The 24,365-nt window shown below is 31.0% G+C and overlaps 3 protein-coding genes across 3 annotated transcripts; 2 read left to right on the top strand and 1 right to left on the bottom strand.

Annotated features, from left to right (window-relative positions):
- Window positions 1-2,512: 2,512 nt before the first annotated feature.
- On the bottom strand, window positions 2,513-5,525 carry LOC108781519 (nuclear cap-binding protein subunit 3). The gene is made up of 7 exons (XM_018549495.1): window positions 5,277-5,525; window positions 5,032-5,186; window positions 4,687-4,835; window positions 4,233-4,598; window positions 3,757-4,142; window positions 3,172-3,674; window positions 2,513-2,753 (listed from the first exon to the last, which is right to left on the bottom strand). Exons 1-7 carry the CDS (start codon window positions 5,364-5,366, stop codon window positions 2,618-2,620), a joined length of 1,785 nt encoding a protein of 594 aa, XP_018404997.1. The 5' UTR covers window positions 5,367-5,525; the 3' UTR covers window positions 2,513-2,617.
- A 2,830-nt stretch (window positions 5,526-8,355) lies between these two features.
- Window positions 8,356-14,702, top strand: LOC108781527 (solute carrier family 23 member 2). Its single transcript, XM_018549503.1, has 13 exons — window positions 8,356-8,395; window positions 10,677-10,805; window positions 11,469-11,626; window positions 11,790-11,995; window positions 12,100-12,226; window positions 12,475-12,595; window positions 12,788-13,043; window positions 13,244-13,372; window positions 13,461-13,619; window positions 13,883-13,962; window positions 14,139-14,280; window positions 14,348-14,495; window positions 14,577-14,702. The coding sequence occupies exons 1-13, from the start codon at window positions 8,357-8,359 to the stop codon at window positions 14,626-14,628; spliced, it is 1,746 nt and encodes a 581-aa protein (XP_018405005.1). The 5' UTR covers window position 8,356; the 3' UTR covers window positions 14,629-14,702.
- An 859-nt stretch (window positions 14,703-15,561) lies between these two features.
- Window positions 15,562-19,332, top strand: LOC108781521 (sphingomyelin phosphodiesterase 4). The gene is made up of 14 exons (XM_018549497.1): window positions 15,562-15,661; window positions 15,985-16,284; window positions 16,384-16,471; window positions 16,562-16,799; window positions 16,890-17,115; window positions 17,237-17,349; window positions 17,430-17,588; window positions 17,659-17,830; window positions 17,907-18,092; window positions 18,169-18,387; window positions 18,469-18,561; window positions 18,626-18,802; window positions 18,863-19,092; window positions 19,179-19,332. The coding sequence occupies exons 1-14, from the start codon at window positions 15,635-15,637 to the stop codon at window positions 19,318-19,320; spliced, it is 2,370 nt and encodes a 789-aa protein (XP_018404999.1). The 5' UTR covers window positions 15,562-15,634; the 3' UTR covers window positions 19,321-19,332.
- Window positions 19,333-24,365: the final 5,033 nt, after the last annotated feature.

Raw genomic sequence — 24,365 nt, 5'->3', positions numbered from 1 at the left:
GAAGCTCTCGCTGTCACTGATAATTGGATACGTAGTACATACATATAGATTCCCAAGTAGCACAGCAGTGCCTAACTGCAAAGCGCTAGAAAAGTGCTTATATACACTTTAGAGCTTTCTTAACACTTTCTAGGCTGTGTGCTACTTGGATTGTGATACAAGGTGTGGTGAAAAACAAGTGTTTTGGAGAAAATGCTGAGATGATGAACGTAGAACGTTACGCGTAATATATCGAAATATTAACGATATCATTTGGCCTAATATACTTAAAGTTATGTATGTGTACTTGTTGTTGTTGCCGATTCTTGTATATCTGGAACATTCACAGAATATTTTCGTCTGTCGATTTTCGATGTTACTTCGACGGCTATATCATTGAACTTTTAAAGAAGAGTAGAAAGCGGCAGCAAAGCGAGATGGAGGAGTAATGTGCCGTTTCCTCGACATGTAGAATGGCAGTTGTTAATTTTCGAATTAACGAGTGGTTGACTAAATTATTTAGCATTTTTACGTAGAATAGAAATGAAGGAGGGGAGAAAAAAAAGAAGCTTTTGAAGAGAAAGGGCCGCACTACCGCCTTTTCAACGACGGGCAAGATTGGATTTTTCATATCGTACGCAGCAAACGTATGCAGATATGTGCCGCATGAATTCCATCATGGGAAGATGTATTTATACCATCGCAATCAACGCTTGAACCAATTTGGGACGCAAGAATCTATAGAGCAGCAATTCAACTGAATGGTGGCCCTCTTATAGCTTTTCGATTAAACAAAAAGGCCAGCATTTCGTCTTCCGAGATTGTTTCTATCCCTCGGTTTCTTGTAATTCCAACTCTAATCATGTCAAATCTCCGAACGGCAATATCGTAAAAGATATCGCTTGTCCGTTTTAATTGTGTCGCTGTGAATCATTAATAGTTTCTTGTCGCTAAAGCTGCATTCATAGCGTTTATAAAACGACTGTAAATATTATCTTATTATTTAACTAACAAGATTGTAAAGCTGAAACTGTAATGCTTTTAATCAGGGTAGATTATTCTACCGCGTTGGATCGATAGCATTAATTGGATTTCTTCCTCAAATATGCTCCTAAATTTGCAATTTTCTGGGAGATTTCATTAAAAGTAGAACTATTCAATGAATACAATAAATTAAGTAATCAGAAAGCCAAAATATTAAAGCAGATTAAATTTTAATCATGTTTATAGCGAACATAATTTTATGTTCGACATAAAATTATTGTGTAGGCAAAGCGATAATCAAATATGCAAATAAAATAAAATTACATAATTTTTAATGCATCGTTCATTCAACAAATATGAAACATATATAATGTAGTATGAGATTAAAAATTAGCCGCAAAAGCGATAAATGGATCGTTTCAATATTTTAAATCAAATCAAATACATTTATTTTGATTTGGAGTTATTTTTTAAAATATAAAATATTGAACGAAGAAATTTATAAATGAGAACCTATGAATGTAGCTAAGCAGTTAAGAAATAAATGTACTTACTGTGTTCTTTATCCGATTTTTTTATTACCTCGATTGTTGTTCCAAATAATTGTTATTCGTAACGAATCTTCATAATTCATGTTAAATAATCATTATCGATTATTGTATTTTAAATAGCTATTCCAGTTATTATTGTACTAATATAAAAAGACTATTGGCCAATTATCTTCACTGTGTTATTTGTCCCTGTTTAAAAAATTTTTACATTTTAAATTACAAAGAAATGCTTTCTGTTAGTTTCGTTTTTGGTTCACATCATATTGAAAACTAATAAAGGTTTAATGAGCTTTTTGCATAGTTTTTCACAATTTATCGCGTGATATCGGCAAAATTTATCAAGTGAAAAATTCGACGATAAGAAAATATATCAGAGAAACGGTATGAATTAACACAGCATACGTAGATTATTATTATTTCTATTATTTATTTCTTTCATCACTTATCTCTTTCTTTTTAAGAATTACTTTTATAAAATTCATCATCTAAAAAACGCAATGCTGTTCTGAGAGCTTACGAAACTATACTTTCGTATAATATTCTTCGTGCAAAAGTTTACATTGTTTTACATTATAATTTCGAAGCAACATAAGAGAAATCTCTTCGAAATTTTTCTTTCTCCATAATTGCACAAATATGTCGGTCAAAATACTTAATTGTTCGAAGTACTCCATTTTTCTTTTTTATTTGTAGAAATATACATTAGTTTGTAGATACATGATCTATGTCATCAAATTTACACGCGATATTATAGGAAGCATTCATTATCTGTCTAATGATAAAAATAATGATTATTACTGGAAGATCGATTAATAACGTATAGTACAAAAAAAAATTTTATATGTATCAATATTCGTCTCTTTCTATGATACATGCATGTGTAAAAAATTGCAATTTTTCCAACGATGAACATAAAGAAAAACTTTACATTAAGTCTGTAAATTATATCAACTTGAATACATGTATAATCACATGCTAAATTACAACTATATCCCACTGTAGCCGATATAAAATGTTACGAAAAAATCTTAAAACACTACATCTGAATGGAGCGCTTTTTACAAGTTTCAAGTTTTTGAACAATTAGTTTGTTCGTACAGGAATCAATCTTTGTTTTTTGTGTACTTGTCGTTTTTTACTTCTATTCTCAACGGAGAACGTCCTCTGGTATGATTTCCAATACGTGATCGCAGGTCACCGCCTTTTAGAGTAGTCCTCAAATCGCGGCTGTTTGATAACCTTTAAAAAATCAGAGCTCATGAACTCGTTTGCAGATGTATACGTAAATATATATAATAATAAATTATACCCATATATTTAAAAAAGATGTGTATTTTTCCAAAGATACTAGAAGGCATATATTAAACATTATTCTAATCACAATTTGTATCACACATTATTATAGCTCTGCAACATTCACCTTCACTTTATTTTAATAAAACCAGCAAGTTAAAAAATATTGCCGGAACATTTAATTTTAAAAATTAATTAGTTTATAAAACATTTATTCCAACAAAAATTGATAAGAAAACACATAGCAGTTGTGGAGATTTTTGATAACCAAACGATCTCAGTGAAACAGTCAAACTGCCTCTAATTTTTACTAACTTGTAGTTAAAAGTGAAAAATATGATTGAGAAAAATTATATTTCTTTACCTCTTTTTTAAGTAGCTGTCATTAGCTTCGCTTTTTCCATGATTTAATCTTGCCCACACAGTGGATGCAATACGTGGTTTGGGCGGGACTACTTTTATCACACTGCCTTTAGGACCCTGAATCTCCTTTGCAGTTACATCTTCTTCGCTGCTCTCTTCTTCATCTTCATTATGTTCACCTTCTTCTTCTTCTTCTTCCTCTTCTTCTCCTTCTTCTCGTTCTTCTGTATTCATCTGGCCAAGTCTCTGTTCCTCCTTATCTTCTTCTTCATGTTCATCCTCTTCCGATTCCTGCCATTCTCCTTCTTCTCTTTCCATCGAGTGTATTTCTTTCACATTCTGGTGGCCCTGCTGCCGAATTATTCCGGAATTATTGCGTTTCGAATTTACAGCATTCGTATTTGTGACTACTACTTGAATGGGCTCATGATATTGCATTTTTGATTTCGGTTTTCCTAACTTTGATCGCAAGTCACCGCTGTTATTTAAGTTGTTCAGAATCATCTAAAAGAAACAGATATATCTTGAATATAATTTGTGGAACGAATTAAGGAAAAATTCTAATAAAAAAGATTAAAAAACTAACTTGGAATCGAAGTTTCTCTCGACGCTTCTGTACTTTTTCCTCCTCATCATCAGCGTGCATTCGCATGCGGGGAATTTTACTCCGTTTACACCAACTCTCGTCACTATCGCTACTCGAACTAGCCTCACCCGATTCTTCAGCTACCGTATCCTTTTCCGGGTACTTGAGACCTAGTCTTTTCTTTATGCTACATCCTTGATCTTTAACACCATTCTTTGGAAGAAAATCATCCTCCACAACATCATTCAAACCCCATGTCTCAGACAATGTGCCCCATGGGTTTTTTGCTTGATCCTCATTTTTGTCCTCGTTCAATGATTTATGTTTACTTTGTTTTGTTTGCTTGTACATACGCTTACGAGATTCCGTTAGAATTCCTTTGATACCTACATATTTAGACAGAAACAAAATCATCTTACCATCTGCCTTCATGATTCTTAATTCTGATTTATTTTGCTATACAAAATTACATTTACCTCCAAAGTTGGGATTTCCATACTTTTTGTAGTATTCACTTCTTTTCTCCGCGTTGCCCTGTTTTTTATCCGCCTTGGTAGCGAATCTCAAGTAGATTCCTTTAGATTTTGGGTAATCGATACCTTTTCTCCATATACCAGGAGGTAATGGATAATCAATATCTTTAATGCTAATGCAATTGTCTTCCTTTCCATTCTTGTCTGCATTGATAGGTTCGTTTTCTTCATCTGCTTTCACTGTGTCATCTTTTCTATTTTCAGAATCGTTCTCTCGATCCGAATATTTTGCAATACTGCCTAAAATTCTCTTAGATAATCCCAGCATAGCTTTAGCTGCCATTACTTTATCAAACCAGACTACATTGCCTGTAATATTACAAATAATATATCAAAATGTTAATAGCAAACGATATATTGTTATTCTATCAAATAAAATTAAGTTTTTGAAGCATACATGATACATCATTGATCCATTCAATTGATACAGGAGAATAATCTTGAAAATATTTGAATATATCTTGAGTGCTCATATCTTCAGTTCCTCTCATGTGAATTACATTCAATCGAACATTCTTTGCGTTCTCATCATCTATAATACCCAAGCTGCAATAATTATATATATATACATATATTATATATACATGAAGTAGCAGCAACTGCTTTCACCAAAGATCTATTTTTTATTCGTGCACTGTCTGAACTAGTGCACATGGTGTAATAAATTAAAGTAAAACAAATATACATAAGCAAGAATAAAAAACAGATATCAAATTAATTTACCAAATTAAGTATTTTATACCTGTTATACAAATCAACCTCTAGATTTGATAATTCATTGCATTTTTCTGCCAAGCCAAAACGCTTTGCTCGTTCCTCTAACTTCAATTTTTCCTTTATGCTAAATATATCTATGCTTGATGTGTCTATTGATTTTTCAGAATTATTCTCCAATGTCTACAAGAATTTATTAGTGTTATTTGGAGCACTAAAAAATGATATTAACAACATATCTATATATCAATTAAAATCACTCATTTCTGTTACCTGTAATTCTGGCTTTAATGTAGCTTTAGATCTTTCCACTTCATCAAAAGGCACCATTTCGACATCTGACGGTTCGTCATACTCGTCCATTGCGTAAACGATACAAATACGTTAGACGCTCAAATATTGCTAGGAAAAGTCGATAGCTATCACTAATTTCAGAGACGATCCGATCGTTCTGCGAATAAAGGCTTCCAACATCAAACGGCAGTACTAAGTTTACAGTTTACAAATAGAACTTAACCATAACGGCAGATACATCTACTAGTTAGGTATAATCAGGCTTGCCTGCTTTAGCCACAACTGGAACCCTGGAACGATGATGGGCAATGATAAATCACTACGATCATCAAAACACCAATAGGTCTGTTCTATTTGTAGCTGATTGTAAGTTTTATATTTTGCACTTGCTACACTGCACGCCAAGAAAACGACGCGGTAATCAATCACCTCCTGGTTATGATCAGATAATATAACGGTTAATTAATTAATGGCCACTGCCTTCCTAAAAAGTTATGGAAACAACACAGCGAATACTACGATTGAGTCCGAGAGAAATCTGGAGCAATCTGGAGAGCGATCACTCCGTTCTTTTTCGTGAGGTGTTTTTTTGCACTGGTCACGTGATTAGAATTGATGCTTGATACTCGCCGAGCGTCATCAGCATGAAGAGGCATCTTTAAGGTATGTTTACATGAGAACATCAAGGCTACGTTCAAAAACATCACCCGAGTGCTCCCGTATATCGTTTTATCCTTGTTGTCCAACCATGTTAAACAAGAATAAGACGATACACGGGTGCACTCGGGTAATGTTCTTGAACGCAGCCCAAACATAAGAGCGTAAAAATGCCGTCACGTGCGACATAACTTGCGTGAACCAATCAAATTGTATCAGATATTACACATTTTTTTAGTTAAGACGATTTGATTGGCTGACGTAAGTTATGTAAGTCAATCACATTTATTCTTAAGACAAATTAAATTTTTTTTATTTATTTATACATTTCGGCGGTTACATTTAAATTCAATTTAAATATTCAGGCATTTGAATTTAATATAAATATCATCAATCTATATCCATATATGTATGAAATTTTTCACGCTTAAATAAATCAATTTTTACAACTAGATCTATTTTTTCATGATTAGATTTTTCTGTATTTTGTATGTAATTATTATAATTCGAATTTACTAAGAATTTATTATGCACATTTAATTCTTTAAAGAATAAAATAAATGTTGAATAAATTTTATAACTTTTTATACATATATAAAGATATTCCATAAATAATACCTTTATTATTTAATAATAAGTCTGCTTTTATCCTGATTTTATAAGGTTGCAATAAATGAGTCACTGATATAACAATTTATTTAAATTTAAGCAGCAATTATAAGAATCGATGATATTGTAAATTACATAGAGTTTAGTAACACGCAAAAAGTGTTACGTAAAATCAAGATAATCTAAAAAAATTTATAAGATTATACGATTGCATAGCTAGCATAATGTGATACATTTTTCTATAAACAAATATTGTATTAACATTGAAAAGGTGCTAACTTTTTGCATGATTTATTTAAATAAAAAATCAAAGCTGATTAAATAAAATTTCTCAAAATTTTACATTTGTTTTGAATAATTATATACTTAAAAAAAATTATATATATAGGTATATATATAAAGAAATTTAGAAGTAATTGCGCTTATACGCCATTGATTATTATTTATTGTCGATTATTTTGTGGTTCTGATACATAAGCCGTAATTAACTTTTAAATGACTATCGTAAGAAAGGCACTAAGATGAACAATAAGATATCATATGTTATTATTATATAGAATAATAGATAATAATATTATTAATGATACTATAATATTACTATAAGATTTGTGATTTCACACTGCCGGTAATCTAAAATATATTTCATCGATTTTATATTTTTGCCTTACTATCCTCATGTAGTCTTTGTCTCAACACTCTTCTCTCATTTGCGAAGATGCTAATCAATCTCGTTGTTAAACCGTCAAACATCTATGTAATTCTATTATTTACAGGGAATGGAAGTAACTTCGTTACAAGTAACGACTTGTAACGAAGTTACAATTACAAATTGCTTTTTTGATAACTTTACTGATAATTGCGTTACGTTTTTTTGGCAACTCTACGTATAGTTACATTTTTTGGACAACAGTAACGAAATTTACTTTTATCGTTACTTTGCATATAATTGGATACGTTATTTTGTTATATAACAATTACATGTTATTACAATTACGACAGTTATAAATGTGATTGTAAGACATTGAATGTTTTTATTTAATACGAACGTACAAGCTACATATATTTAGTTTAACTTAATCTAAACATCGTTACACATTTTGTTCTAATTGAGCTGTGTACAAAGCTTTACTCTATACATTTCTGTGTACATTTATATTGAACAATTGGAAAACACCCTTATTTGCAAAACTTCTGTTATATATTTTAATTATAGCGTTATAATTTTCTTTCTATCAAAATATTTGATTTACAAAACGTATAGATTCAGTAAAAATATAGCTTTAATTATTATTATAATGTATTATAATAAAGAGATTATTTGTATTTCTTAATTTTTCTTTTAATTTCTAACTTATATTATGATTCAGATAGTCCTATACAATCCTATATAATCTTCTGGTTTTCTACAAAGTATAAAAAAATTTCTTTAAAAAGCTATAATAACGGTAACTCGTTACTTTTAAAAAGTAACTTTTTATTCCCTAATTATTTATTATCGGCATGTCGCACTTTACTCGGAGGGGATAGTAAGCGCAACGGAGAAGCATGCAGCCACTTAAAGAGGCAGACATGGGCTGCGGATAGTGTCATAGCATGATTGTATTTAAGAGAAGATCGCATGTGATATATTTTTCAATACGTCTGATATACTTATAGGCAATTAAGGACGGAAAAACTTTACTCGTGCATCTTTTCAAACGTGCGCGCCTCTGAATTTACTTTTATTAGATTCTCGAATTGAATTGGACGCTCGATCGAATTTGTGAGATTATGGTATAGTATTTTTTGTCAAAATGTCAGAAAACGGAATATCAATTGAATCGATCGAATTGGTAAGTAAGTTTTGTGTACTCTTTAGCAGAAGTTGACGAATATTAAAACATATTTTTGTTAACAATGTGGCTTTTTTGTTTTTTATACGAAATTGTATAAAGTATTTGATAAATTAATAAAAATATTGTAAGACACTTTTGTTATTTCTAATAAAAAAAAAATAAATTAGATATTCTTTCGCAAGCATTAGAGAATGCGATTTTTTTTTGTTTAATTGTATCAATGTGTGTGTGAATTAACTCCAATGAACCTAATAGAATTCACTTTAGAATTTTTGACTAAATTAAAAGGCATATGTAATACATATATACTAGACGATTGCTAATGAATAAATAATAATTAAAAATTCCTGCCTCTGTATATATTTCCTCTAAACATTAATTGCGAGATAGTAAAACAATCTAATTATTATTTAAAAATAAAATTGTGATCAAAGCATAATATATCACAATTAAATAACACTAATTTACAATTATGATTCTGTTTCTTTATTTCTGTTTCTAATGATGAGTTTTATGCGGTTGCAGCTACTAAAATGGAATGTATAAGATTAATAAATTCTGTCGCTTACATATTTTGAATAATCAAGGTCTTTATTTTTGACAAAGCTTTTTAAAAAATATATAAATTACTTTTTTCTTTTACTTTATTTACGGAGTAAATACAAAAAAATTTTCATTCAGATTTGAGTAAACTTTGTCAGCTAAAAACAAATTCGTCAAGTAATGTTAAATCGAATAAAAAGAAACTCGTATATATTCCAATATATATATTATATATATATGTATATACACACACGCTCATTTTTAGATGTTTTTTAGATGTATTTTATATACGTATACACTTATGTGCGAGCGCGCGCGCATTCAATAATTTATCTTTAATAAAAAATATTAAAATTTTTTTATATCACTCTTTGTCTAATTCAGGACCAATAGCAATGACGTGACTCTTGCAGTACGAAATGTTGTAACAATATTGCAGCCATATTACTTTAAAAGATTACAATTTTTGAAAAAGACTACTGCAATATTGTAGTAATATTACATATAGTATAATTTAAATTATATATAATATATATGTATATATTTGCACTTGTAGAACTTGTATTTGACTATTATACATATATATATGCTCCTGTATATTATTATTGACTTAGTTTAGAATTTTGAAAGAACAATTATCTTTTATAATTCTGTTTTCGGATTAAGCTATTGTGTGTGCGCGCTTCACGAAAGCAATACAATCTTCTCTATTAACCTTCTGACACAATCGTCGAGGAAAGTTCCAGCTCATATTATCGACAAGTGTTTAACACGTTTGTTAGAATATGTCGGTGGAAGCTTTGTTTGTTTAGTATGAGCATCGCAATCAGTAAAAATATACGAGACGAGAATTACATAGGTATGCAAAGATATACACTTTATGAGATAAGTGTGCAGACAGAAAATAGACTACAAAATCTTTTAAGATTTGATTTCGTTTTAGTCAGCGTTAATTATTACAGCCATGGCTAATGTGATTTTGCGTGGAAGACTATAAAATTAATAATTGTCGATAAATCTTTCTTTCTGGAAACAAATTCGATTAGAATTTTCATTCAAGCATGACTGTTCGGATAAAAAAGACACATCGTTATGTAATGCTTCGACAACTCTCGCAACTTTTTGTATCGATCTTACTCCATTAATACTAATTGGTATCAGTCGGCGCACATCGCGGAAATAGTGAATTTGTTAAATGAGATAGATATTATCAATAGAGCTTATATAATGCAAAAGCAAGTTTATGTAGCAAGTTTGTATTTGAAATAGTTGAAAACACGTGCACATAATGCCTCGATCGCGAGAGGAAATCACATTTCTTTTTTTCATGAAATTTATTATATTACAGTATATATATTATATATAATATAAGGAAAAAGAACTGCGGCCAGTTTATGTAAAGATTATTTTAATGTTTTTACAATTTTGTCCTTTAGAATTATTTTAGAATCTTATTTATTTTTAAACACTGATTATACTTTAAACAAGTATATATATATATATATATGAAAATAGCAAGACGTGTTCATACAATAAAACATAATTGTAAATCACGGTTTCGTGAATTTTCCACACATACACACACACATGTACAATATATAAAATTGAATTTAATTACTTAATAATATGCAATTAAATTTTTATTTATATATTTTCCATTTAATAAACATTTTTATAGCATTTTATCAGGCAGAGTGTAGATGTAACTATCATTTTTTATTTTTTGATCTTTTAGAACATAAATAATTCAACGGTCATTCCGGAAACAAAGAAAACAACGAACGACACGAACAGAAATCCTGAAATTACTTATGGTATTGATGATTCTCCACCATGGTATTTGTGTTTATTCATGGCATTACAGGTTTTGTATATTTCTGCTTTTTACTTTATTTCCGTATTTTTATTTTTTATATTTTAATTAATTAAACAAATTATTTTTTAAATGCGTATCTATTATTAATATGAATAAAAATGCAACAAATATTCCAAAATAGGGAATTCCGAAAAGTACATTAAAAGTACAAAGCAAACGTCATAATGTCTTATATTATACTATATAATTTCATATAATGAATAATTTCGTATGAATCTTGTGCTTTTATTGCGAAACGTTTACTCTACAGTCTACAAGATAAGAATGGGAACGCGTTAACAAGTGTTAATAAAAGTATGTTGCAATATTAATTATATCTTACGCATTGTCTTGTGCTATAAAGTTTATGGAGGGAAACGTCATTAATGCATATGCCGATTTTATTTACATAACTTTTAAGAATACGCACGTATAATATATATATACACATATATGGCTTATACAGTTCTTTAACTTGATATCGCATAGAACAAGCAATCACATTATTGAACGAATTATTAGAGAGAGAGAGAGAGAGAGAGAGAGAGAGAGAGAGAGAACACTCTTTCATCGTAATTAAATAATTCGAGTACAATTTTCTGAATCTAATACGAGAGTATCATTTTCTTTTAACTGAAAGTGCAAATTAAATAAAAACAAATGTGTTTTTAGCATTACTTGACTATGATTGGCGCCATCGTTTCTATCCCTTTTATTCTAACGCCAGCCCTTTGTATGGCCGAAGATGACCCCGCAAGAAGTCATATTATATCTACCATGATCTTTGTTACCGGTTTAGTGACGTTTATTCAAACTACCATTGGATGTAGGTAAGTTTAAAACTCTACAGTAAAATAAAATATACACACACACACACACATATATATTAATGACTATTTGCAAATATAATATAAAATTTAATATTACTTGGTACGCTTGTAGGAGTACTATAATAGCAAATTTTGATCGCGAAAAACCGTATGTTTGCATTAGGTTGCCATTGGTGCAGGGTGGTACCATATCGTTTTTGGTGCCAACTCTGGCGATATTGAATCTGCCGCAATGGCAGTGCCCCGCATCAGAAGTCCTCGAACAAATGTCCCACGAAAACCGAACCGAGCTCTGGCAAATTCGAATGAGAGAACTATCGGGTGCCATCGCCGTTTCCGCCTTGTTCCAAGTGATCATTGGATTTGGAGGTAAGCGCCCTTTAATTATCAAATCTGTTGCGTAATACAATTTTTGTTCTCTTTATTGAACTTTTCTTTCGATCTCATGACATTAAAAATGCATTTACATACAGGTATCGTTGGATATTTGTTGAAATTTATAACTCCGTTGACAATTGTTCCGACGGTTTCGTTAGTTGGACTATCTCTCTTCGAAAATGCAGCGGATGCCGCGTCCCAGCATTGGGGCATCGCGGTTGGGTATGTTTGTATTGTATAAAATAAATAATTATATAATAATTATACGGTTAAAATGTTTTCTATAAAATAAGCCATAAATTAATCGATCACAGTCGAATGTAAAATCGATTATGGTTGGTCAGCTTTTCTTATATGACTTAAGATTTGAAGTTGAAGTGGCTTATTATTTAAAGTCTTTAATTCTTAGATCAAAATCTAATAAAATTAGATAGTCGTAAGACTTAATAAATGCCTGTATACATTTTTAGAACGATAATACTACTAACGACATGTTCTCAAATAATGGTCAATATTCCATTTCCGTTTCTTATATACCGCAAAGGCCACGGACTCCACATTATTTGGTTCGATTTGTTCAAACTCTTCCCAGTAAGTGTCAAGAGATAAAGATTTTGAATGATAATGTTAATTACCATGGAACAATAAATTCCAAGCATTTTGTTACTTTTATCCGAAGAAAGTTTGTGTCTATTTATGAGATCGTTATAAATAAAATAAAACATTCATATATATAAATATCGCTAATATTTACTCATGTATTTAGAGCACTTGTTATATTAGGTTTTGCTGACGATAATTGTCATGTGGGTAATCTGTACCATACTGACGATGACCGACACGCTACCGTTTGGTCATCCTGCTAGGTCTGATAGCAAATTGAGAATTATAAACGACTCACCCTGGTTTCGAATACCGTATCCTGGACAGTGGGGTATACCTACCGTAACGTTATCAGGCGTACTTGGTATGTTAGCAGGAGTACTAGCGTGTACGGTTGAGTCCATCAGTTACTATCCGACCACCGCGAGAATGTGTGGTAGGTACATTCGTTTTAAAAATTATTTTCTCACGATTTTTCCTTTTAAAACCATTTTTCATTTATCAGTGCTATTAATTAATCAGGACTCTTTCCAGGAAAAATATTTTATTATCAATAAAGACGACCTAAAACAGAATAAGACTAGTTAAGAACAACATTTTTGTTAATGAGCTTATGATTTATCGAAAAACTTTTAGGGGCTCCGCCGCCGCCGGTTCACGCAATCAACCGCGGTATCGCTATAGAAGGTCTGGGTACGTTACTGGCCGGGCTTTGGGGTAGCGGCAATGGCACAAATACATTTGGCGAGAATGTCGGCACAATAGGTAACAATTATACATTTTAATCGCGAGCCTAACGTAGATTCTCGGTGTAACAGCATTATATCTGATAGAACGCAATGAAAATAATTAGGGGTCACCAAAGTCGGTAGCCGCAGGGTCATACAATGGGCGTGCTTCCTGATGATCCTGCAAGGTGTAATCAGTAAATTCGGTGCGGTATTCATCATAATTCCCGAACCGATAGTCGGTGGAATATTCTGTGTGATGTTTGGAATGATTTGTGCTTTCGGTGAGTATAAATTAGTTCTATCATACGCACTCGATTGCGAAATATAATTCGATCGTTTATGAATATTAAATCTTCGGAGCAAAAGGCACATTTCTCATATACGTAACTCTTAAACGAAATATATAAATAAAATATAGTAAAACGGCAGTATAATAAAATGTTAATACGAGCCTCCGCAGTTGTAAATCGTTTATAAAGCTGTAAGATACATATCATATATACAATTATTTACGCACTAAAAATCGGAGGAAAATTCTTTTCAGGTCTGTCAGCATTACAATATGTTAATCTCAATTCCTCGAGAAATTTATTCATCTTGGGCTTGTCCATGTTCTTCCCTTTGGTGAGTACGCTCCCCAGGATACAAATGTGTATTTAATTATATTAATTATTTTTGCTACTTATATGCGTGAACGTTTTCATATGTATATAAATTTTATATGTACATAAATGCCATGTCTATATATTTATAAGCAAAACTGAATACATATGCATGCGATTTTTTATAATCTATTTCAGGTTCTGTCGAAATGGTTGATTAAATATCCGGACACAATACAAACAGGAAATGCCGTGGCAGACAGCGTATTCACCGTATTACTGAGTACCACTATTCTAGTAGGTGGTGCGTTAGGCTGTTTCCTAGATAACATTATCCCAGGTACTATTGATAAAGGTGAATAATGATAGAATATGTGCTTATTGATTTATTTATTTAAATTTATAAGGTAACATAAAAGATCGTGGATTGGAGGCTTGGGCGAAAGAAATGGAATTGATTGACGGTACGGTTGACAAAAAGACTGACGAAGCGTCTGATGCCGAGTACGTCCAGAATACTTTTGACTTTCCGTTCGGAATGAGTCTGCTGAGAAGGTGTTATCAATATACAGTACAGTTTTTTATCTATATATGTACGAACAATGACAGTTGATATTTAAGTTTAATATTTTTCAGATGGAAATGGACAACACATGTGCCGTTTTTACCCACTTATCAAAAATTATAAATACGTTAAAATTAATTAATAAGTACAACTATTTCATGTGCATACATCTGGTTTGTTGCAAGATATGATCTTTAATAAACAAATGTAATGTAAAACGTTGACATATGTGATATCACAATGTTATACAAAATTTTATAACACATGATTATCGCTTTTCACACGCTATCTTAATTTCAGTTAATCATGTTTGCATAAATCGTAAAATCATTATGAATAATAACAATTTGATGTGTAAAGATCTCATTTTCAAAAAAGATAAAAATTTATACGATAATGATAAATTAAATATTATAATAATAATTTATATTATATAAAGAAATTAATTATTGTCTAGATGTATATAATGTTGTTAATAAACTTTTTATTAAAAAATCGAGAAATACTTAATGTGTAAGTAATTAATTGTAATCTATTAATGGCTGGAAGTTTTAGAAATATTAAAGTGCATAACAATCATAAATTAGTTATTTCAACTTATTTAATTTGATTTTTTTAGTTAATTTATTATGTTAATTTTGTGGTCAGGATTATGTTTATGTCTCGATATTGTATCTGCTAAAAATGTTAATGATGTAATGTTGTTTTGGGACACTAAATATATATAACTTATATAATTTTTTACAATTATTAATATATGTATATAATTTATTATAATACGTAATATGTTTATCAACGATTAAACTTCAAAAAAGAGTAAAGACGAGAAATATAAAGTTTTGTTAGAAAAAGAACAAATCTCACGTTTAAATTATAGGCGCTCTTGCGATTATACCGATTGCGCAAAATTCTTTTCACAAGTGAGTTCTCGTTTTGAATAGCGTTACTGTAGACTATCTTATCCAAATATAAATAGGTTAGTGTGGTTAACCCACAGAACATAGGGTTAACCGGTACGAATATGAGCCTTCAAAAAAGTATACAATAGTATTTCATGCAAATATTATTTGATATTATTATTTAATTACTCCATTTTTTATAATTTACATAAGCTCGACAACTGTAAACAATGGCTTCGTCCACCGATGTTGCTACAGTAAGTATTATTGATTGATTACATTGTAAATAACACGTCAAACAATACCTAATAATGTGGAGTATGTAAGTGTAACGTGAAGTAACACCAATATTTAAATACGATTATTATTCGTCATCGAATGTAACCTTAAGCGCGCATTGATTAACAAAAATTATTCTTATAATAACTAAGTATTACACGTTTGTTAAAAATTGACAAAAATTTAAAAAAGTCAATTTTTTTATAATGAAAAAAAATATGGGTTATATTTTTAGTCACAGTTATAACATATTTTATACTTTTGATTACATTTTTATTGTGTCATGTCCATTAATTTTTAGATCAGAGCTCAGAGATATTTAAATGAGCCGTTGGTGGAAAGATGCAGAGATCTATCTATTTTGATAGATGAATCAAGCACCACTGAGCTACAGCTAGTTTTTCCTCTTCTGATAGACTCCTTATTTGGAATAGTAGACAATATCGGATGGGGTTTACATAATATTACTCTTAAGAAAAATCCACATGAATATTCAGCATTGTGTCACTTTCTTAGTCCACAAGGACCAATGTTTTCTTTGTGTTATAAACTGCTTCCAGACTGTTATCTTAAGTACAATTTTCCAGTGTCATATCTTCCGGTATGCTTAAAAAATTAAATGATAAATTTACATGATACATGTAAATGTATTATTTTTTAAAGGCTATTTGTCATGTTATCATAGTGTTTTTCATTTTAGTCAAAAATATGCTCTATGTTGGAGGAAGCTATAATATCACCATTTTATCTTGATAAAATTAGAGATGATCAAGGGACACGTGTTCCTTCAGCTTTATCTATGAGTATCCTTTACTAAATGTAGTTAATAATTACTGCATTATACTTTACGAACACTAAATATTTCTTTCTTAACACAAATACATATCCCTTTGAGTACTATATCTTTCATTTTGCATATCATTTGACCAATCCCTGGTTACAACTCCAACAGCAAGAAAATGTGTGGATGAATTGGGAAACGGTTTACGTTCAATTAGCGCATTGTTATCTATACCATTTTCTTCCGAGAGATAATTCTGCGGTTCTACCAGTGATTGGGCCATATGTAAAGAAAACACCGCCAAGAAAATTAACGCAATCACCAGAATTTCGAAGGTACAGAAATACTTTTCTGTCTTATAACGAGCTAAGACATATATATTTGAGCAGCAAGTGTGTATTATTTATGTTTTAAATTTCAATTAGAGATTGTCAAAAATTGCAAACTCTGAGGCTTCTAAGAGCATCTATATTATCTTCTGGATCAACAAGTCCTGGATCCGGTGTGCCACAACAGCAGCAGTGCTTGCCACAAGTCTGGAGAAGTGAGACTGTAGTACAAGTCTTTCTCGATTTTTGGTTGGAATATACAGAGGACGCGCAATTGACCTCTCAATTGAGTACATCCTACTTATCTACGATACCGCGACGAGTAAGTTTTCTGTGTGTAATAAATAAAGTGATATATGATTCATGGAAAAATATGAATAAATTTACGAAATAAGAATAATTATATCTTTTCAAACGTATTTGATTGTAATTTCTAATTTCAGCATAGTATACATTCCGGAGAACACATACGTCTTGTAAGAGCGTTCATAAAAACGTTGCATGAGTTTACTAATAGTGCTACGGGCGACAAGAGCGCAATGGATGAATTGAAGAGGTAGTGAGATATATTTTACAAATTCTATAACTTTATAATTACTTTCAATATTATTCGTTTGTTTTATTTATATTTGGCAGAATAATTCTTCCTTCGGTTCAAGGAAAAATATATACATTTTTGAGGAAAGCAATATATCATTGGCCTCTGGACAGCTCGTTTAGATTGATACTAGAGGCTTGGTTAAGTTTTATTCAACCATGGAGATATGTACCAGGAGTAACATATACCAAAGAAGGGTACATAATACATCATTAATAATGTCAAAATATTGCTGTAGTGTTAATAATTTCTTTTTAATATTTTTAGTAAAGCAGAGGAAGAAGAAAGGGGCAAAATTCATGATCCCGTCAGATGGATCTCTTTCGTGGCTAATAATCTGTTAGCATATACACTTGTATTTCAGCAATTGCTTCCACGATTTATGAGAACTGACTTAGTAGCGCCTAAAAATGCATTAATGTTATTTAGAGTTACAAAAGTACGCGCATTTTTATCAGTTGCATAAATATATTATTTTGTATTAAAAAATGTATTTCTTATCTATATTCATATAGGTATTTTCACAACCATACTTAGCAAAAATGATATGTGAAGTGGAGAATTGTGTGGATGACGTAGTCCTTAGCAAAGGTCGAATAACTACAAATCAATGGACATCGATTATTAGACAACAGATTCTTGAACTGGAAGGTCCAACATATCAATACGTTCCCATGTTTTCGACAGCCATCAACTTGCAGGTATTTTTTACTCTCCAAAGATTGCTAAGTATATTAATAGTTAGTCTTATTAATAGGTGATTATATTTTGTTTTAGGTCATATGGTTTTTGAGTAATATTAAACAAGCGCATTTAACAGCGACCAGCTTGGTGGAAGCTCTGGAAAACAGAAGAAGAGGAAAGCGTTTTCTGCTTTCTCTATGGGAATTCTTTAGTTGCGAGGAATACTCCTCAGATGATATCAGCATAGATGAGCGACGACGCGTTCCTGTACTCTTGGCCACTGCTCAACAACAACTAATAGATATATTTCAAGTAGTGGAATTTCTTTTATGTCAATAATTAATCAATGTCAATAATTATTTTTAATAGCATTCACAATCGTGATTGTTGCAGATACAACTCGAAGACATTCCACAAGTTGCTATAGTAGCCGATCAAGAATATCATGACAGTATTCTGTCGACTTCTTTTTGTCATCAGTCGCAGGTATGGATTATTAAAATAAGTTTCTATTCAAATTCTTCGACCGATTAAAATCGGTGGTTTTTAGATGGAATCTAGCTTTGATTCAAGCAGACCAGGTACTTTCGTACCGTTGCAAGAAGGTAGACAATCGTGCCGATATGTCGAATATATGGGCGATCCAGAATTGCAACCAGTGCGAACAAACGAATGTGCTTTTCTCGTTAGAAACTTTTACAAGCTATGCTGTTACCTCAATCTTAAGGTACTGTATATGTAATTATATTGCTATTTTTCAATTTGATAACTTGCGATTTATTTGCAGTATCGATATGAGATAATCACACTATACAGCAAACGAAGCTTCCTTGGTAGCGTTTGTCGGCAATTGGTTGTCCCACCTACTACGATTGTAAAATTACCCAAACGAACATCAAACGGATTTAGCAGTGGCTCTGAAGAACGACTGCCACCTCGATTAAGTTTACGACCTTTAGCCAATTACACCTTTCTTATAAGTTTATTATTTGGTATACTGATCGCATGGCTCATCAAGTACGTAGTGCCATGATCTTTCTAAGATTGAGAAGTTATGTACGATAAGATATGTTGAATTATACACAGAATATTTTTTTTTACAGTTATGGTCCCTTTATGTTCTTGGGATTTTTATTTATTATGTGGATTATGTACGTAGTCATACGTGCAACATTGAAACACTATTTTCCATCTATCGCAAGTGTTTTTCGACAAAACGCAGTTGCACCTTCTATTAATCGATGATGTTTTAAAATAACGGACTATTTTGCTGTTTGTATAAGCAATTTTGATACATTTTTGAATAAAAAATAACAATTATATATTTTGGATACCTATGTATTTGTAAGTATATTAAATGAAGTATATAAAAAGTATATTCAATAATATATATTACTGTTTGAAAACTGTTAATTTAAGTAATTACGCTAAGTGATTGCATTAAATTGTATTTACATTGCAATTTATAACCGATGGCCTTTACGTTTTAACATAACTGCAAATTAATTTTTTAAACCATTTTGTAAATTGCTTATTTATATTTTTTATAACTTTATATTAAAAAACTTGCATATTATTTTTAATATATAAAATATCAAAATTATTTTTGAATGATTTCGAATTATTTCTTAAATAAATACAATATTTTTTACTATGTACTATAATTATAGTAATATACAGTTAAATTAATTGAATTTCCATTTTCGTGAAAAAAATCTAATTATTATATAATGTAAGTTAAGTTTAATTGTATTCATCGTGCGATTCGCGATGAACGGTACATGCTAGCTGTAATATATGATATTCATATTGGCACGATCTACGATTACTATAATGCTTTAATGCATATAGTAACATTAATAATTATTGCGCAGTAACATTAATAATTATTAATTCATCGTCCCGTGTCTAATCAAAAATAGCAAAAGCATAAGAACGATCAACGACGCGATCCACTTCTCTTCGCTAACGCGAAATTTAATCAACGTGATGCACACAACGGAAAAATGAGCTCGCGCATTCATTAGATAAATTGAATTCGGACACTGACGCGAATCGTCGATCAATGAAGCATCGAGTGCCCGCAAAAAGGATTAACCATTATATCAATACCCGCGGATACTCATTGGTTCTATAAATTAAAAATTTTTTAAGCAAAAATCCTTCAAACGCTTTCAAATTTCTACTTTTTGAATAATTTTATGTGGATTAGCGTATTTTAAATAAATTAATAATTCACATCGTTTGTAAAACTTGTTTCCAATCATTTTAAATGAATATTTTCTGTCTCAGATAATGTAATTATAAGAAAAATGTATGTATAATTTATTAAAAAAAAAAAATATTTTAATATATTACATAAATTTATTTTAAGTAATGAATAAATAATTGTTTTATATAGAAATTCTTCTAATCACTCGATCGTCTATTGTTAAACGTAATTGAAGTAATAAAATAATCAAGTAACTAAAAGAATTCATATGATTTTCGATAAAAAAAGATAGAAAGTATTTCTAGGAATTTTTTCAGACTTTTTCAGTTACCTAATATTTTAACTGATATTTTAAAAGTTCTTACAAATATTTTATAGTAAAATCTCATAAGAAAGTATAAGACATTTGTATATAAGAGCAATTCTAATAATTCTCGGCTTTTAAAATATTTATGAAATATAAATACAAATAATAAAAAACTTTTGCGTCTCCAAGAAAGAATAGCGGCTTTTGCATAAAAATGCAGTCTCCGTTTTTAAAGCGGGAGATTATAAAAACTTATCTCCTTATTCGCGCGAAGCTTATATCTAAAGTTCCTTTATCTTCAGATGCACTACGAATTATTTTATTGATTACTGAGCATCTAAAAATAAAGGAAGTCTTAAATATTATCTATATAAAGCCTGTCTATGAATACGGGCATTAAAGTATATGCGTTACAGTATCGGCGCGCAATTTTTTTTTTCTATTTTTACAAAACCTGCTAATGAGACTGTAACCCTACAGTTACAGTCATTAAAAGAACAACCTTCAAATTTCATATTAAATGAATATATACCTATCGCGGTCTTATTCCCTTAATTAGTCTTGTTTGCGTGTAACGATGTCAAATGCGATCGTGATTATTGCCGTTTGTAAATATTTGTCTCCCGACGGAGAGAAGTACACGGAAAAGCGTAATTATCTATTATTTTAACGGAATGAGAGGAGGGCAGAGGTAGCGCCTGTGTATTAATTTATAAAGTTTTACGCGTTTTACGTCATACGCGCGTGGCTTCTAATAAAAGTAAAACACCAGCAAAGTTGTGGACACGGACGTCGCGTGCACGCTGGTCGTGGACACGGGCGAGCTTTTAATTGGATCCCATTAAAAATCCCGCGTCGCTTTCCGCCTGCTTTCATGACCCCATCGCGTCTTCTCCCCGTTGTTAGACCGAGATGAGAAAAAACGACTGGTCTTTATTACTTCTGCGATAAGTAATGCTCGCATTACGCTCGTCGTGCACTTCGCCGCTTCGTTAAGCCATGGCAAGCCCACAAATTTGGGATACGCTTGCTTAGCGCGAACTGCTTGGAGTTTGCTTTTTTCATCACATCAATCTGTCCCCTATTCTGTATCGCGATGCGATATGGCAAGAGTGATATTTGCAGGCGATATTAGTCAGTCGTTCGTGTTGGGGAATCGTTGATCGTGCTTGTGCGCGTTAATGTTTCGGCGTAAGAATATTAAGTAAAATGGTATATAATCATATTATGGTACCTCCGAAAACATACATACGTTTTATCTTTTTGAAGGTCAAGGTCAGCTGTGACATATATCGTGATATGACAAATAACAGCCGGAACGTTCTCAGAAATAACATTTCGACCATTTTATTCTCTTTTTGATGACAGAATTATTGGAACGATACACTCCACGTATACAATTTTATTAAAATTAATGGGTAATTTCCTATTACCCATTAATTTTAATAAAATTCTTATATTGTGATCCACAAGGTAAATCTATTATATATATGCGTTGCTTTTTACAAATTTTTAAACAGAATAAAAAAGATGTAATTAATATCTTAATTGTTATTATATTACATAAATGATTTAGATAAAGAAATTTTTTCTGAAATTATTTAGAATAAAATAGATTCTTTAACCCTCGGAAAGGGGGGGAGAGCGCCAAAATCTGTAACACAGTTACTGACGCTGAGTCTGTAAAATCCATTTAATTCTATTATTCATGGGTAATGGATTACCAGTCGTACTCTTTTAAGATAAGTATATTCCTTTTGAGATCGTAAAACTTCTGTGATCGTTAAAATTTTATATTTATAAAATTATATTAATAGAAATTATAAAAATTATGTTTCTAGAAACATTTTATTTTATTAAGTACTTACAATTAGATGTAATGCATTATAAAATTGTACTCCCTCTTTCCGTCTCTGGATTGTAATCTTTTTTTTTTTAAATGTACATATGTACTTTTTCCTTGTGATTCAGATTATAAATTTACTATAAATACTATATTTTTCTAAACATATTATTATATTTAGCGCAAACTTTTTCATAATTAAAAAAATTTTGCATTTACTTTCATCTAACAGATTATAGAATGTTATTAAATTTAAATGTAAATCATGAAAAAAATTAAAAATTGAAATATAATGTTGGGATATCAAAAACACCCAACATCAATTATGTTAAAAAAACGCCGCGAGTAATATAGTGTTAATTTATGCTAATTAAAAAGTACCAATTAATTTTAAGAGACCAAAATAACTCGTATAAAAAATAATGAATATTAATATTATGTTTTAATAAGAAATAATTTAAATTTGCTAATGTGACATAAATGAAATTAAGTTGTTTGACATTTCTGACAAAAATATTTGTAATTAAATGTAAATTCACCATTTCGAAGGGTTACATTGATTTTACGATGTCTGCGTAGCAAATATTAATAATATATTTCATGAATTCCTCTAATATTTAATTATTATTGTAAAATAATTTTTCTATTTATTGTCTCTATTTTATTTTTATCGTTGATCTAAATATCAGAAAAGAAACATTAAAAAATGTCGCACAAAGACATTTACAAAAATCGATGAAAGGAAGATATGTTAAGCTTATTTTGACCTTAATAAAATAGCTATTATTTTATTTGTTCACTGAATGTACTTTTATGTATGTTCTTTCATCTGAATTTTCACGCAACACACATCGGCACTAGCTGATGGATCTGACGATCGGAGGCACAGCACTGGATTTAAGCTTACCTTCCGGCAATGCATTAGTCGTATTAAACCATTAGATACTCGGTGGTATGTTCCAGGGTGTGTTTACATGGTCGGTGTAACACGAACACGACCCATTTTCGATTTAGATCGCGATCGCTGGCGCGCTCATCGAGAGGCTGTTCGTTCGCGCGCGTCCGCGCACGCGAGAAAGAAGTCATTTAGCTCCGCGACGCAATTAGAGATCCTTTATGCAATGCCAAGCGCTCCGTTATGCGCCAGTTACGGACAATGAGTACGTAGGAATTACCGCAAATGGACTCGTTCACAGTTCGTTAAGGCCATCGGCGTGAAGTGCCTCACCGAATCGCAGTCCTATCCATTGCTTTCTCAGCCGGTGGTTGCGTTACTTCCCTGCGATTTTTTTTAAGACATTAATCATCCATGATTGATCTCCGACAAACGACCATGTCTTATTACTTTCGCATGAATTTGAAGAATGCAAAAGTAAAATGTTCTCACTTTAAAGTCTTAAACGTTTCGTAATTTATAAGATGAGATTGAAGAGTTGGAATTCCTTTTACTATAAATAATGACATTTTAGAAATTATTTGTTATACATATATGTCTCTAACAAAACATTTCTAAATAATGATACTCCATTATAATAAAATCCTTTATTACATATGTACAATTTCATTGTAATATAAAAAATTTATTCATATAAATATTCTTATATTTTAATATAATTTCAATTGTAATCATGAATATGAGAAAAATATAAGGAAAGTTTGAGACCGCCGGTAAATTGCTTTATACGTGATTCGATGAAAAACTCATTGAGAAATATGACGAAACGAGAACTGAAGAATATTCAAACCGACATTCGCGGTTACAAAGAACGATGTTCTTTGCAACCATGACAGAGAGGCGATATTATGTTTCAGATATATAACTAGGTGCACGTGTCCGCACGTATATACTGACTAGCCCAGCATCCGCGAAAGAGAGAAAGAAAAATTGTGGGTGCGGAAATGTGCACACATATATATATATATATATA

Source organism: Cyphomyrmex costatus, unplaced genomic scaffold (assembly GCF_001594065.2).
Source record: "Cyphomyrmex costatus isolate MS0001 unplaced genomic scaffold, Ccosl1.0 scaffold826, whole genome shotgun sequence".
NCBI classification, from domain to species: domain Eukaryota; kingdom Metazoa; phylum Arthropoda; class Insecta; order Hymenoptera; family Formicidae; genus Cyphomyrmex; species Cyphomyrmex costatus.
Note: the sequence above shows the minus strand (reverse complement) of the source record. Positions and strands in the feature narration are given on the sequence as shown.